We start from the raw sequence: 16,665 nt of genomic DNA, 5'->3' as shown, positions 1-16,665 counted from the left end.
TAGCGACGCAGAGGTCAGGCTAGCAGGCTGGGCTGCTGCACCTGCCGTTGTGCCGACACCGTAGTCCCTTCTTGCTAGGGTAAGTCAGCCTGCTCTAAGCTCTCTTCTGCCATGGGCACACTGCTACCACTTCCAGAAACATCCAGTTTTAAACCAGTTTGCATAACTCTACAGTACGTTCCTTTCCAGAGGTGCAGTGCACACACCTTTAGAAACAGTGATGTCTGTGGGGTAGGAACCGGCTCAGCTCTTGAAATCCAGGCAGCCGATTTTAAGGGAAGGTGGTTGTAGTGAGTAGCACCGCAACTGCTGTCATTCCTACGGCAGCAATGGACTTCTGCCCAGAGGCACACAGCCTCCCTGGCCAGTCTGGCATGTATCTGAACAGTTACTACTATATATTCTTAAAAATTTTTGAGTATTTTCTAGCCATGAAAAATTAGTCAACACCCCTCCAGAGTGCTGAACTCCACTAGAACATCTCCCGTTTTTTCTCCTGTGTAACTATCTGCCCCCCAACCTCGCACTGAAGGAGGCCGGAAGGTGACTAACCCATCAATCCTTTGGGCCTCTGCCCAAAGGTGACAGAAAACCAAAGCCTCAGTAGAGACTGAGCAGAGCTGTGATGAGTAGGAGGGTGTAAAACCACTACACCCATTTGTAACAAGGGTATCAAACTGGTTTTTCGTGAGGTGTCATTACAAAGTGCTGCCAAAATGCCAGACCTCACCTTACTAATAGCAGGTAACAGAACAGAATCGTATATCCTTTACTACTTAGTGCTAGAATACAATAATCTCACCCATGGTCATGAAGACACACCTGCGCAGGAGGTCAGGAGCTCTCACTGCTGAGAGAAAATGATCTTGTCAGCAAACACAGGGCAGAAGGGAGGCCGCGGCTAAGTGCCAGCCTGGTGGCATCGCTAAGACAGTAAAACAACACGCGCAACCTGGTAACAGAAGCACCTCAAACATGCTCTGTTGCAAGTAGGGAGATGCCTATGTATTTCTCATCACCAGCTCAGCAAGCTTCCTCCGGGCTCCGAGGCAAACAAGTTGCTTTCCTTCTCCCATAACGAGGACCCAGTTGCACCATCACTTACATCTGTGGACCCGACACTTTCCAAAGGGGCAATTGCACAAGCACTAGCGAAACCTGGTAAACAGTCCTCTCAAGGAGCAGAGCCCAGCCCACTCACGCCACGTTTGGTTCCGCAGCGCTAAAAGGTGTGGAAGCTCCTACTAGTGCTGGGGGATGACTAGACTCAGTGGGTTTGGATAACATAGGCAAGGACCTACCACGTCACAGTTTCACAAAACACAGCATCCGAGCACCGTGCTGCAGCGTAGGTCCCGGTATTTATAAGTCACTGATGGTTCTGAGCTTCCACAGCGGTAACCACGTGCTTGTGCGATACAAACGTTATCCTCCACCTGAAACCTCCCACACATCCAACTCGGGCTTAAGTTTGCCTCCGTGCCTTTTTGCTCACTGGACATGCAAGATAATTTCTGACCTGCTTTTTCATCAGTTGCTCCTCTTACCTGTTTCAGGTGTGTCTGGACGAGAGCTTCCCCCCACACTCTGAGGGCAAGACCAAAAGGTATGTCGTAGACTCCTCCTGTGCATAGGTCCCCTTTGCAGCCTCTCTGTAAGAGGGGAAACGGGGCTCTCGGTTACCTTAACTCCACCTAGAAAAGCACTTTTATTCCTCTCTCTCTTTCCCTCCCTCTCCCTTCTCTAGGATAAGCAACAGAAGATATCTCCTTTATCTCTCCCACTGCTTGGCAAGCCAAAAAGTCTCGGATCAGCAAAATTAGGAGCTGCAGCAAGAAAAAGCCAGGAAAGCAAAGCGAGAGATAAGAAGTTCAACGAGAGCGCTATTGAAAAGTCTTGGAAGCCTTCAGCAGCTGCTGTTGAGCATTACTAAGAACGACAGATTGCAACCGCATTTCACCCTAGATATTTGGGAGGAAAGTGTGATAATGGCGATTTTGCGTTGTGGCCTCCTGCTCGCTTGCTTGTCGACACACACACACACACGACACCGGTTGCGAAGAGGCGGCACGGCAGATAAACCACAGGCAGGGAGGTACTGAAGGATCTCATTGGCTTGCCCAGAAAACACGGGATGGGACTTTTGCAGGTGCTTATTAGGATGAGAAAATGAGTTGAGAGGAGGAGGCTTGATCAGGGCTAGGAGAGGCTGTGGATAAAGGAAGGCTCCGCCTCTGTCGTGGCCAGGGGTACAGGCACAGCAACAATGGCTGTTTACTTCTGTTCCTTTTGGAAAACAGAAGCTAGTCAGCCTGCCAAAAGAAACGCTGGGAACTGACCCAATTATATAGGGAGTACCAAGTCAAACCAACTTCAGTGTGATGCAATGCTTCTTTCCGTGCCCAGCTCTGGGAAACCACTCGCCCCCGTACAAGCAAACCTCTGCTTTACCCTTCTTCCATTAACCACACGTGAGGGAAAGCATATTGCCTGCTGCTTTTTATCCAGCAGACTGGAACTTCCAGTGCCTCTTGTTTCTCGAGCACCTTCTGGTTTTTACCTTCACCTCATACCTTGACAGTCCTCCACAGACGCGGGGAGATGAGTGACCCTCCACCAGAACTGTGTGCAAGGACGGAGAGACAGCGTTCTGGGGACTGAGGGAAGCTGCAAGGCGGATCTAGCTGGGAAATGCCATCTAGAGGCCAAAACATGCTTGTACCTATTTTTTTATGTTGACTTCAAGTAATCGTAGCGCTCCCTCCTTTCACTTCAGTACAACCCAAATCTCACACCACCTCCCCGTGAGCGGGCGGTGTTATCCCCGCTTTGCAGACGAGGAGCTGAAGTTCTCTGCTGCGCCGCGGGCCCAAAAGCAGCACCGCCTTTTCTGCGCAGCACTGCATCTGAACTAGGACACCCTGTCCCTCAGGGCTTTCTGTACTCACCAGCTTGGGTTTTGCAGATACCTCTGCTGCCCAGAGCAGGGGTGAGTCCGAATTGTCCATTTGCACAAAAGGCCGCTCTTCTAGCAGCGAGCTGCGGGTTTTAGCGGCAGTCGACTACATTGCAAAATCTAGACTTGGGCCCAGCTTTAGGGATGGGAGCAAGGCACAAACATACTGCAGCCCTTCCTCGCCCCTTAAAGCAGGGGAGGTGCCTGGCCTTTTACAAAACCTTGGGAATAAAGCCATGTCCCTCAGGCAGGTGTGGTTTCCCTGTAAAAGTGTTCTTTTTCTATGTCACAATTTTATTGTTTTTTTTTTTAATCTAGATGGGGCACTGGTACACACACAAACAGTGAGGGAAGAAAGGGTCTTTCCATTAATACTGAATTTGTGCTGGCACGTTGATGCAGCCCATGGAGGCTAATGCAGCTCAGGTCTTTGAAAGCATCTGTCTCCCACTGAAATGGGATGTGGGATGAGACGTGCAGATTCCAGAAAACATAGGAACCACGGGGCTTTTTTTTTTTTAACAACATGCTGCTGAAGAATTGCACTCTAGAATTCAAGCTTTAAATATTTAACCCTACATACTGGGGTGGGGGAAGCCCAATGTTGGGCTTTTTTGGCACCGGCTGACCAGTGCACACCAGAACTGTGTGAACTGTCCCAGGCAACTGGCTAGTATTTACTTCAAGATCAGGCAAGGCACAGGTTGGTATAACTAGCCAGCTGTTAAAGCAGCAAATAAAAATTTCCAGGAAAAAAAAAAATAGCCCAACATAAAACTCTCCAGAAAAGAACAAGAAGTTAAAATAAAACTAATTTCTAAGCAGCGTATCGAGCTCCCAGATGAGGTTAAGGCTCATCGAGTGAGGCACTTCCCCTGCTTCTGAAATTTGAACCAGAATTCCTGGGGAGCCAGGAACTGGCAAGACTTCCAACTCTAACCTAAACTCTTCCTTTAAAAACAAAACAGAACTGAAGCACTTTGAAAGATTATAGGGTAAAGTACACTTACTACAAACATCAGCTTAGTGAACGTAGTATTATGATAACCATTTTCTTGGGGAAAAGATTTGTTTTCAAGTGGTCAAAGCAACAAAAATCACCATTACCAGCAATAACATGTCAGACAAGACGAGAGCTTTGTGCAGCAGGATCTGCCAACCAACACAGATCTTACGGGAAGTGAGCGAGCTATGGTAAAGTAGTATGTGCTGACTGACATCAGCCACAGCAAAGATTTCTGCCCCCACAAAGGGAATGATTAGGATCCTTCTTATGCTGAGATGTTCAGAATGGGAGCTGCCCTTTCAAAGATGGAACACAAAATTAGGAAGTCATCTCTTCTTGATTTATTTGGGTTATTTTTGAATAGAAATAGGCTGCTGCAGAAACAAAGGCACACAATTCCTTACAGAGAGAGGCCTAGTGTGCCTTTTCTCAGGTTTCCTTCTGATGCCTCAGTAAGAAGCCAAATCACCCACCAGTCATGGAGGGAATAATGACATTAGCTTAGACGATTTAAGAGACGGTGGCAGAACTCCTTTTTAGCATGAGCCTCTCTTTCATCGCTCTGTATAGAGAAAAGCCAAACCACAGAGAGGAACCAGTCGTGAGAAGTGTTTCATTAACCAGTCTGCAGCTACGAGAAGAGGCGGCTGTTATCACCAGAGCAACAAAACAGAGGACGAGGGTGGAGAGAGAAGAGGGAGGAATGCTGATGTGCTGGGTTGGGATTGAAGAGGGCACAGCAGGGTGTTTATTCATAGTCTGTAGGGTTCAGCAGCTGTTTCAAAACAAGAAGTCACATCAAAGAAAAGAACTGTTAGCACAGCTCCTACGTGAGTTTTTTTCAACCCAGATAAAGCCATCTTGACAATGGTGAGGAGGAGGAGGAGGGACTTTGGGAAAACTCCCTGTTCCAGAGAATTAGCGAAGTTTGCTTCAGTGTTCATGTTAGGATGTCAAAGCAATTACGAAAATCAAGTAGGAAAAAAAAAAAAAAATCCATCTGGGACTTCTCAGGCCTTAGCCCGGCGTAGGTGGGGGTAGCTCTGCAGAGTCCTGGCTATTGCTTCATCCAAGCTCACCACTGGTTTGTAGCCCATGTCTCTCTTGGCCCGTTCACAGCTATAGTAGTGAAATGTTCCAGCTAACGCTACCCGCATCGGGGTGAAAGTGGGCTTGATGGTGACCAGCGGACTCAGCAGCCACAGCACTAGAGACAGGAAGAGGGCCAGGTAATATGCCAGCCAATAGGGAATATGGTACTTGGGAGGATCGTAGTTCAAGCCAGTCAAGATACGGGACATGAAAGTCCAGAAAGGAACTGGTTCATCATTTGTGATATGAAACGCCTGAAAGAGAGGAAGACAAAAAGCCAGATGATAAAATCGTTACGGTTTTCACAAGTTTGTCTCTGTGATGGCCCACCTCATGTTCGTGCTGAGGGGACAGACTGACACCCCTGACTCGGCTGAGGAGATATTTTCATGAGAAACCGCTTTGCATTAACCACCTCTCTCTGAAAAGCGATGAATGCCGCCTTTGCTGAGAAAGCCAGCTACTTCTGACACTCCAGAGGTTAAGACAACTCCTAAATGGTCAAACTGAAGGACACAACACAACACAAGCAGATAACGCATCCTGGCTGCACGTACCGTGGCTGTACCCGGAGCACGGTGGTGCCACGGAAATCTATAGAAGTTTCTCCTCTTCTGAACCTTATTGTAAAAGCTAAATAACTGTGTTTCTTATGTACGCATCTTGGCTGCCCACAATTCTGCCTGGATTTCCTTTCACAAGGAGTTTTATAGCATGAAGTGAAAGTATATTCATACATCTCAGCCCATGTGGTCGCACACAATGGTCACCAGATGGGCAGCCGTTCATTATACCCACAGACAGAAAGAAACCGGCCCAGCTGTGCGTGCTAGTTCCACGCCTCTCCAAGATAGATGTTCAGCACAGACAAAAATCAGCACGAACTACAGAGCAGACATGTGAAGCCAAGCGAGGCTTGCAGGAGTTCGGCTAGGGGACACCCACTCCCCTTGCTAGGCCCCTCCTTACCTTCCCGCACAGGGGAGAGCCTTCCTGAAGACTTTCTGCAGCTAGGATGTGTCCGTGGACCACGTTTTCCACATAGGTGAAATCTACCAAGTTCTTTCCATCCCTGCACAGACAAAAGGAAGAAGTTTAGCCCTAGGGCAAGTTAGGCTGAAAATGTGCCTGTGGCAAAAGGAAGGACTTTCACACAATATGTATTTATTCCAAGTTTCCTCTTCTCCCGCTCTTTTGTGCTGCAATTTCAGGCTACACCCTGCATAGAGATGAAATTGCTATATATTCTTTTGGAGGCAGAGGAAAGGCTGTTATTGCCTCAGCTCTTCTCAAGGCCCTCAAAGCTTACATTCCTGTAACAGTACCATTTTCACACCTCACAAGGTACCAAGTTTCTAGGTGTTGCAGATCCTACAGGTCTCACAACCAGCCGAGTGATTCACAGGAGAACAAATAGAAACAGAGTGGTAACCAGCACAACGAAAGTCAATTCAGGACAAGCTTTCAATTATGAATTTCTCGGCTCATGAAATTCTAACTTACTCCCTCAACAAGCCAACTTCAGCCCCAGCTGAAACAGATTTAACCCCGTGTTAAATCTATTCCTACACAGGTACAGAAAATGAAAAAGAACGTGTATATCGCTTCCAAGGGTCCAGCTAAATCAAATGGTTTGTTACAAAATCATCACCACACTCATTGGGCCATAAAAACAGCATTGCTGCAATCCAACATTCTGAGAAAGAACCGTTTGCATTCCCTGTGTTCATGGATGAATGGCTATTTTATTTGCTTTCTTGGAAGGGATATACGGGTCTGTATAGCGGTAGGAAAACCCAAACGAGGAACGCGTGTTTGAGCTGGAAGAGAACACAGATTTGTATGAAGCGGAAACCTTGAGTTTGTGTAGTTTTGCGGCTCACAGAGCAGTTTGAGAGATCAATTCAGAAGTGAACTGTAAGGAAAAATAAAAGAACCCCCAAACTCAACACCAAAAACCCCACAACCCTATTCCCTTTCTTCCTTCTACGCCAAGCACATATTCACACGTGCACATACACACAGACCAGCTCCTTGCACGTAATAGAAATCTTTTATAAATTAAAGAGCGTGTTTCTTTTCAAGAGCATAATACAATTGATAAAGATATCCTTGAACTATTTCTGGCTCTAAAATTTCAGCAGTCCTCTAGCGGCTCTGCAAGACTCAATAACAAGGCAAATACCTTTGATCTTATAATCAGAAATATTAAAACACTGCCATATAGGCTGTTTATTTGCAAGAACCTCAAATAGCAGAAAGGTATATTAACTAAGTTAACAGCAAGCAACTGAGCTCTCTCATGTTTGAAAGGGCAGCTCTGCAGATCACGCAAAGACAGCTCAAGCTACGTCAGCCTTCCCCACTGATATCCTTTTTGCATGATGAACACTTGCCATCTGCGTGCACGAGTCCGTAACACAGAAAGATTTTTAGAAAAAAAGAATCCTGGATCACAAGTGAAATATTAAAGAAACATACTTTTTTCCAGGCTACAACAATGCTACTGATTTAATATTATTCCATTCTGAAAGGGCTTTGTAGGTTCAGCATCAATTTTAACAAAAGCTATAAAACAGCTGAGCCCTGCTCACCCAATTATGAACTTCATTTTGCCGCTCTTAGCTGCCTGGATGAGGATGGGAACCAGCTGAGGGTCTCTAGGACCAAATATTCCATGGGGACGAATAGCAGTAGTGAAGAAATTGTTGCCTGGGTCATTCGCAGCGAGCACTTCCTATAGGGGGAAAAAAAGATTATCAAATCAGGAGAGAAAGGCTGGGAAGGAAACGATGGCTTAGTGATATATCCCCGGATCATCACTAACGGGGGTGGGCGCTCCCCCGTCTCCTTGGGAAGACATCCGTGGAAGAATTACTGTCCAGCCATATCTTTAAAAATGACCCTTCCTATGTCCCTGTCTCTTCTCCCACTTCTTTGTAATGAGAAACAGACAAAAATCTGTTTTCATTATTGAACCCCTAATGAATTGCCAGGTAAAGGAAAGGAACCCTTCGCCTCTCTCATTTAACACCACAGAAACAGGGGAGCTTTGAAAGTTCCTTCACTCCACGAATTCTTTACGGACACGTTGGAGGAAAGGAAGGTGCTAAGCAATTCAGTCTCTGCCTCTCATCAGTCAGTGGAAGGCTTCCATCACAGTCCTCCTCGATCCCACTTTCCCAGCAGCGCCAAGTGCTAAGCAGATTTAGCAAAGCATCTTTGAAGATTTCATTCTATTGGGAGTTTCCAAACAACGTGTTCTACTAATTTTTAACAGCTGCCGGATTTTCTATTAAAAAGCCAAGAACAACGCATACAAATAAACACTGAACACTCACTGTTTCACCCAAAACAAAGCCATAGTTACAAGCACATTGGGCTGGATTTCATCGCTACTCATAAGCCTCCTCTTTATTAGTGCACCTCGCGGCAGAGTGGTTACGCTTGCGAATGCACAGCTGGCTTTATGCTGCGTTGTCAATTAAGCTCTTTTCAAGGAACATAAGTAAAATACTTAAAGGCTAATACTTGACTTCAGAGGAACACACTGTCAGCTTCAGTATGGAAGCAAGGCTGAATTCTTCTTGCACAAAAAGCTTAGATTCTTTCCACAACTGAAATGCAAGCCACGGAAAAACATCTGAAAAATTGTTTGTTCGCTTTGATTTAAAACGTGTAACACCATATTTAAACCACAAATACCACAGCATCAGGAACCTGAAATAGAACAGATACTGGTGATCTGCAGATGTCCAGAGTTGTGGACATTCAGATGTAGGGGAATTTTTTAGACGTTTTTTAACAAGAATATTTCCAGTACATGGCCAATAGCATTAGCTTACAACATGTTATTAGCCTGGCACGCTCCTTAACTCAGTCCACATCCCCATCTCCTCTTCTCCCTCCCCAGTGACCTGCTCACAGTCCCAGCTGTAACCTCCGGCTGCAAACCAAGTAAATGTGGTTCTGAAACAGCCTTCCAGTAGGAGCAGAGAGGGCAAAAAACTCCCCTCGGCTGCTCTTAAAACAAAGCTGGATCGGTTAAGAAACGAGATTATCACATGGCTCTTGCAATGTAAGCAACATCTCTGCCAGCTCTTTTATTCTTTCTCTAGAAACAAACTCTGTAGCGTAACACACTATTTCGTTCAACTTCCCTGGTAACTTATGTCACAGCTTTATTTTATTCTCCTTTTATTAAGTGAATACAGCACTCGGGAGTTTGACCAGCCAAGGAAAGCGTAACTGCACGCATCTGGATTTGCACGGCTAGAGAGCAGCTAGGAAAGCCTCCCGCGGGCCGACCCGCCAGCACGCCCGGCGAGAAGGATGCGGGTCACTCGTCAAAGACGCAAGCGGCAGCCACCCGCCACGCTTCTCTGTAACGCACCAAACGAGTCCACAGCTCGCTAGCCTCCGTGCTGAGGGCTAAGATCCGACCAATTGGTCTGAAAGAAGGGAATTTTCTATTTCGGTTATACTCTGAAAGCTCTGGCAGGCGTTGCTACGTGCGCATGATTCTGCGCAGATTTTCTTTGTAACTGTAAGAAGGAGACAGCTCTTTTTAATGAAAGAGAGAATCTGGAGAACAACAGAGATCTGTTCAGTCTTGAAGAGCCTGTTGTGTCCCCTAGGGCATGCCCTACTTTTAGAAGGGCAGTTTTAAGCATCGAAAACAATGTTAACCAGATGATGACAAATACCTTCTCCTGTAGGATCTTCGTCTCTGTGTAATAGTCGATAGGTTTTTTTGCATAAGGGAGGTCTTCTGATCCATTTTTTATGTCTGTGCCCTCAAAAACCACGCTGGCACTGCTAGTTAACACCAGTTTCTGCAACAGATGTGAAAGAAAAGGGTTGTTTAAAGCCTAAGACAAAAGGGTCATTATTTATGAAGGCTCAGTAAAGACAATAATAAAGTTTAATCAACTGATGCTACAGATGATAAACTAAGTCTAGAAGAACATGGGCTAACAGAAGACGATCTGAAACTGCAGGTAAGAAAACTCTCACTCTTCTAATTGACTCTGTCACATCGTTTATTCCTACCTGAAGGAGGTTAAAACATTTCAACATGCAAGGCAGCCAGTCAAGGGGAAAACACCTCTAGGAAAATCAGAGTGCCCACCTCGCTTGGCACATTTTAGCACTTAACACACAAAGAGTGTTTTTAAGATGTATGTGCTCATCTTGATGATAACAATATCACGGCAGATGAAAGCAAAAAAGAATTCTTATATCGGATGTCTTTGTTGGATAAAAACATACCCTAGTGGATTCAAAACAGGAAGTCAGGGATGTATTTGGGTAATCAGAAACATGTGGTTTTAAACAAGATCTACATTGTAATAGAAAGACAACTAGATCCAACACGCCCCAACAAGACTTAACTCCTCGCTCTGAGAGAATCCAGACTAAGCCTGAAGGTAAACACCGCGTGACCCCTTTCCTACAACAGCTTATTACACGAGGCGGGGGAAGCAAACCTACAAACAAACTGTGGGGCGGGGAGTCCCATGCGACTCCCATCATTTAATTCTAAACATTATCACTCCGGTATTTGTAGGTGGACATTGCGCAAAATGCATGCTTTGGAGGCAACGTCTCTGCCCAAAATAAGTAAGGGGTCTTCACACGCCTTGCGCTTGAAAGTTTGCTAAGAATTCAACTGAAAACTCATGTGATATCAAAATAACATATGGGAAAAAAACCAAACAAACCAAAAACTTGCCTGAGCAGCAGCCTGGTTTCCTCTGGCTCTTTTTTTTGTGGGCAAATGACTTTCTAAACCAAATTATACTGAGATTATGGCACAACTGTGTTCCTTCTCATTATACGTCAAAGCATTCATATAGGTAATAGATGCCTTGAACACTTCCACTGCTGGAAAAGCTACCTTTAGAGTTGCCCCTTATTAAAGCATGAAAAAATGCACAGGTCAGCCGTGGCCCTCCCGTGGGTGATTCCCAGACGTCTAGTAGGATAAATTTTAACGGATGCTTCTCCTGCAGTCTGGAAGCTTGTGATGTGTAGGTTTTCTGTGGCAAACGTGGACTGCGCTCACACCAGTCACTAACCGGGAGACCAACAGTCTCTCCCTTCTACTAATTTTCACAGAACAAGTAGAAATTCAGTATCGCAGAGACCTTTGCCCCTTTATCAAACTAGATTGAAATTAGTCCATGCTGCAACTGTTATAAAGTCACATCAGTGTCTTACAGCATCCATGTGCTTTTTGACCCTTACCTGCACTCCAGCTTCTTTGCAGGCTTCAATGACTGCTTTGGTTCCCATAAAATTCACCTTATAGAACAGTTCCCTGTTGTCACTTGAAGGTGCTGGTGATGCACAATGAAATGCCACTGACACACCTTGTAAAGCTGGGAGCAAAGCCTGGAAGATACATTGCAGGAGGCAGCAATAAAGCAACAGCAGTGGTGTCCACTCAGGGAAAAAAAGGGAAATAACACAGTTCTTTTTCTCATGGAAACAAACCCACTAAATTTCAAGTCATGTTCCTTCCATAAAGGTGAGCAGCTGGAATAGGATTAGCATCCCGGATCTCCACAATATCCTCTCCTTCTTGCTAGGCAAAAAAGCACTACATCAACTTTTCTTTCCTGAGAAGAACCTGGGAACTTTCTGAGTCCTGGAGGCTATCTAGACTTAACTACTTGTAGCAGTCTCAAGTGCAGGTATGAGACTCAAAATTACCTGGAGAGGAGTTAGGAAGCTCAGCCAGCAGCAGGTTTAACAGCCAACGGTACCCCACGGCACTGCCTGACATAAAGCTCCGAGACATGATACTTCATGCTGGCGGGGAGGTGTCTCCCCACACTGCATACAAATGTTTTTGCCAAGGCTCACACACATGACTGAGCTACAGCAAGAGGCCTTAGCGTGCCTTAACTGTTAGGAATAATGGATTCTGCCGTTCTCATGCAACTGAGGTTAGCCAGGAGAGCGCCCGCGTGCAATTACCAACAGTGACTGTAATTAGACCGTATATCTGAGCTAACAGTAATGCAAATCATAACAGAGAAACAAGTTCTGTTCTTGTCAGCTTCAAGCAGCTGTCAAGTATATTCCTTTAAATGTTCTAGGTGAGGGTTCCACAAAAAGCTGCTTCGGCTAGTGACTTTGCAGGGAAAGGTTGGGGGGCGTATCTACCTACCCTTTTACAGCCTATGCAACACCTTCAGGTGTTTTAGTGCTTCAGGCGGGGCTCGCTAAGCTGTTTGAACGAACATTTATTTAAACAGACATACTTTCTGTCTACCCATGCCAGGTACTGTTCTTAGTCTGTACCTCTTTGTCGCAGAGGTCTCCCAGGAAGAACTGCACTCTGTCGTTGTCAAACCTCTTTTGAATATCAAACACGTTGACGGTGTAACCCTTCTCCAAGAGCTGCTCCACCATGTGCTGGCCTAAGAATCCCGACCCGCCGATCACCGTACATTTCTTACCAGCCTGCGGAGACAGGGAGACAAGCACTTTAGCAAGCAGGCGTGCACCAACAGACTGCGCAATAAACTGATCTGAACCTCCTGAGGTCTTAATGTGCTGGAATTCTGCACAGCTCGGTAGTAGCTAGTTTAATTGGAGGGGTATGAATTCAGGTATCAAAAGACCTTCAATACGTCGGTGCTATCGCAGTAACTTCAAAGTTCAGAGATGCTAATGGTCCACAGGGCTCACACACCAGTTTGCACTTGGCAGCTCTGCCTCATAACCTAGCGGCTCACGTAGTACAGAGGAAACAAGAGGACTGGCTCCAACAAACTCTGCCCTCATGGTAAAGCAAATAGAATCTGCTTCAGCCCCACAGCACAGGTAATTCAGAATACTAAAACTGTCACCTTTAGCAAGGACAAAACCATTTGCAGAGCCTGTGAAACGTGGGCTTCTCCAAGCCAAGAAAGCAATCAGGTAAAGGCAAGGCTTATCCTTTTTAGTTAGTCATTAGTTCTTCCTTTCCTTTTTTTTTTTTTTTAAGGTCTTTAAAAAACAAAGGCTAGAGTCACTAATTAACCGATTCCAGTCTGGTCACTCGTCCAACTGGACTGAGACTGAAGACCTTACAGCCAACACAGAACATGCAAGCAACGAGTGTGAGGAAGCTTATGTACAAAGAATGCTCTGTCCTGGTTGGAAATCGGTTTGCTCCTTATTGTTGCTACACAGAACCCCACCTCTGCAGCTACGCTATCAAGCTGAAGGAAACTTCAACCCAGTGAAACCAAACGAAGACAACAATTGTTCTGAAGTTTCTAAGTGCTACGTCCTTAAACAAAGATTCTACCGCAAAGTGCCAGTTATCCATGACAGAAATTAGAAGAGTTCGGTTGTGCTTTAACGTAACTGAGCAACTACACTATTTAGAACGGTGCATGCAAAGTACAGCCTGATTAAACTAATTAAAAAAAAGTTCTAATGGGTTGGCCCAGTGGTCTATTTGGTTTTGATAGATGCAAGACAACAGACAATATAGAAAGAATAGAACTCTCTACGGTTCACTCTCCTTGCACTCCCCCACTACAACAGTTGTGCCTTTGCTGTACTCATCAGCTTCCTGATTCTCTAAGCTCAGCCACATCCCTCCCCTCCACGGTGCCCTCGCCCTGCTGGGGGTCTGGCCTTTTCAGCTCCTCCTCAAAAGGCAGTCACTCCACCCTATCGATATTTTTACTCATCTTCCCCCATACCCTTCCTCACTCCAGCATGTTCTTCGTAAAACGAGAGCACCTGAACTGCACGCTGCGCTTAGATGTGCCAAACCAAAGTCTTACAGTGGCAGAACGACGCCCTCTGTCTGGGTCTAAACATCAGAGTCATTTTCCACCAGCACAGATGAGATAGTCCAGGCTTTTCTGTGTGATAGTTTTCCACTCACCCAGGTAAAGGACACTATTCTAACTGTGATGAGAAACAGACTATTTAAGTACTCTTTAGTGCACCCTTCTAACACAACCTCGTACCCACATCTCTTGGGAAAGTACTAAACGAAGCAACTCAATGACCAGAATCAGCAGAACTGCAGCTAATGGTGCCACACCTGCATTAATTAGCTCTTTTTAAAAATGCAGGTAGAAAGCCAGGCTACACATGATTATATTGATTTTAGGATCTGAATTACTACCTATCTAATGTTGTGCTGTGAATATACAACAGCCAGTTCATGCTCTTTAACGTGACGCTACATTGGGGTTGGGTTTTTTTTGTTTGTTTGTTTCCTAAATATCCGAGATTCACTGGGTCTTCCATGAGCTTCCTATGAATTAATGAGAAAATAGTTCAGCAGGTAGAAATTTCTCTATAAACAAAATCCACAGGTAATGCAACAGAACAGCTTAATAAATCATACTCCAAAGAGCGTCCAGCCACCTCTCTGACCTCAGCAACATGTTATTCCTTCCGCATTCTAACCTCCTGTATTCAATGCAGCAATCATAGAGGGAGGTTACAATGGTCTAGTAGATCTCAAGGACCTCAGCTGGGCCTTTACCTGCACTACAACATGGAATAATGTTAAAAGGCATATAGAAATGATCCTGGAGTAACTAAATCTCCAGACCAATTGATTTGGCAGCACTGACAAAGCCCCTGGTGTTCCTGGCGGGGGTGGAGCATTCTTGGACCTTTTTGGAACTAACAGCAGCAAACGGTTCCTGGGAAAATAATGATTCCGCACCGATATCTCTAGAGTTAGTATTAATGCAGGAACAGCCTCATGCTTCCCTGGTAATGTTCAGAAGAAATATCTATGAAAATATGTTCCTGCAAGACAAAACTTCATGGAGCATCATTTAAGTTGTCAACTTACCGATCTGAGGCGCGTGGCCATTTCTCAGATGATTCACTATCAACCCGATTTCTCTAAAAAAGGAGAATATTATTTTATTCACAATACTTTACTTAACCACGCCATTAACACAAACCAAGCTTTTTTCTTAAACACGTTTCTAGTTATAGAAATCAAGGTCTGAAGCCTTTATACTAAAGCAGAAGCATGAAAAAAGTGAGATAATTCTTTCTGCCCCACTGAACAAAATAAGCAGTACAAGAGTAACAGCGACATCAAATAGCTTTCTCAAAGGCATAACTTTATTATTAATCAAATACCCTTGACAACAAAGGCACCATCTTATTTTAGCTAGTATTGGTTTCATGCACTTCCTTCAAGTCTGAATATTTATACTCCAAATAACATGAATGCAATTGCAGGTTTTGGCAACGTCCTCTTCAAAAATACAGTTGCTCAAGGGTGTTAGGAGCAGCAAAATAAAACTGAAGTTCAAGCACTTTGGGAGCACCGCACCCCCCTGTTCCGCAGCGGCAGACACAGGTGGAAGAAACGCCGGCCCTCGCTGGCACCCATCAGCAAAGAGAGGGGAGCCAACGCTGAGATTTTCCACATTTTCATGTCACAGGCTGTTGATGCCACCAGTTTAATTAAAAATACGCTCTTCCTTCCAGAAATAGCAGACAACATTCCCAACTCAGGTGGGATCCTGCTGTGTGGGGTGTAGTCAAAAGACAGGAAAAGACAACTTGCCTATTTAGATCCGTTTCCAACATAGAGACAAGCTACACACAAAGAATTCTGATGGCTTTACAATCACTTTAAACCATCATTATGATAAACTACTGCTCTGGAGGTTGATTTGATTCTCCTTACTCCTAGTCAGTGCTTCCCCTACCTCCTACCATTCATGTGCTGGGATGGATCAAGGCTAGCTGAAAATGAATCATTTCCTGCCAGGGTTGGTTTTCAGCCAGAGCCCCCTCTGACCCATCTCTGCTTCACGAACACCAGCGCCAACACAACTGGATGAGATCCAGGAACATCTACACCAATGTTGCTATAAAATTATCACAGTACCAGGCGTCACACAAGCAAATACATCTGTTGGACTGGCTCACTCTACAAGCTACACAGTTTAGCACTCTTTTTTTTTTTTTCTGAAAAGCCCTTTTAATCGGCAAGGAAAAAGCCCAAAAAGGTAGGAATGGGGCCTGTCCGGCGAGGAACACCAAGCTGTTTTTAAGGTGTGGGCATAGGGTGATCCACCCTCCAGTTGCCCCTTCTTCTACCCCCAGGTCTCCCTTAACACAGGCCTTACCACAATCCAAAACGCAATTTATGAACTGCTCCGCCTCCAGTTTCCCTCCAGCTCTTCCAGCATCCCCCTCCCAGAGCCCCCGCTCCTCACACCCCTTCAGCCGCCCTCCACACACCCCCAGCTTTCCTCACAGCCCTCCTACAGCCTGCCTGCCCGCCCGCCCGCCCGGCCTGCCTCCCTCCCTCCCTCCCTCCCTCCCTCACACCCCTCCCTACCTGCCCTCCCTCACACCGCCGCTCTTCTCACACCCCCGCTTCCCCCGCCACCCACCCCACAGCCCTGCAGCCTCCGCAGGCTCTGCAGCCCCCACGGCCCCTCACACCGACCCCTCTCCACTCACCGCACCGCCGGCGCCTCAACCCTCTGCTGCCCGCCCTCAGCGCAGGCTCCGCCCCCGCCCCAGCCCACCCCCTCCCTCTCACCAATCAGCGCGGATGGTTCCGACAGAGCCCGCCCACTCCGCCAGATCCCGCCTCTTCTCCTTC

General features: G+C 46.0%; 1 protein-coding gene across 2 annotated transcripts; it reads right to left on the bottom strand.

The window, feature by feature from the left end:
• Positions 1–4,557: 4,557 nt before the first annotated feature.
• Positions 4,558–16,571, bottom strand: NSDHL (NAD(P) dependent steroid dehydrogenase-like). 2 transcript variants are annotated; one of them, XM_064463456.1, is made up of 8 exons: positions 16,521–16,571; positions 14,881–14,933; positions 12,366–12,527; positions 11,304–11,450; positions 9,761–9,889; positions 7,649–7,791; positions 6,024–6,126; positions 4,558–5,308 (listed from the first exon to the last, which is right to left on the bottom strand). In XM_064463456.1, the coding sequence occupies exons 2-8, from the start codon at positions 14,899–14,901 to the stop codon at positions 4,973–4,975; spliced, it is 1,041 nt and encodes a 346-aa protein (XP_064319526.1). In that variant the 5' UTR covers positions 14,902–14,933; positions 16,521–16,571; the 3' UTR covers positions 4,558–4,972. The 2 variants fall into 2 exon arrangements, with proteins under 2 accessions (XP_064319526.1, XP_064319527.1); XM_064463457.1 differs by lacking the exon at positions 16,521–16,571 and adding an exon at positions 16,181–16,203.
• Between the last annotated feature and the right edge of the window lie 94 nt (positions 16,572–16,665).

Source organism: Phalacrocorax carbo, chromosome 11 (assembly GCF_963921805.1).
Source record: "Phalacrocorax carbo chromosome 11, bPhaCar2.1, whole genome shotgun sequence".
NCBI lineage: Eukaryota > Metazoa > Chordata > Aves > Suliformes > Phalacrocoracidae > Phalacrocorax > Phalacrocorax carbo.
Note: the sequence above shows the minus strand (reverse complement) of the source record. Positions and strands in the feature narration are given on the sequence as shown.

What these genes read in the sequence shown, in the direction of transcription:
- NSDHL (XM_064463456.1), bottom strand. Translation starts at nt 14,901, where the DNA reads ATGGCCACGCGCCTCAGATCG. An exon ending in GCAAAGAAGCTGGAGTGCAG is followed by an intron (nt 9,890 to 11,303) that starts GTAAGGGTCAAA and finishes CATCTGTTGCAG; the next exon opens with AAACTGGTGTTAACTAGCAG. An exon ending in CGAAGATCCTACAGGAGAAG is followed by an intron (nt 7,792 to 9,760) that starts GTATTTGTCATC and finishes TTCCCCCTATAG; the next exon opens with GAAGTGCTCGCTGCGAATGA.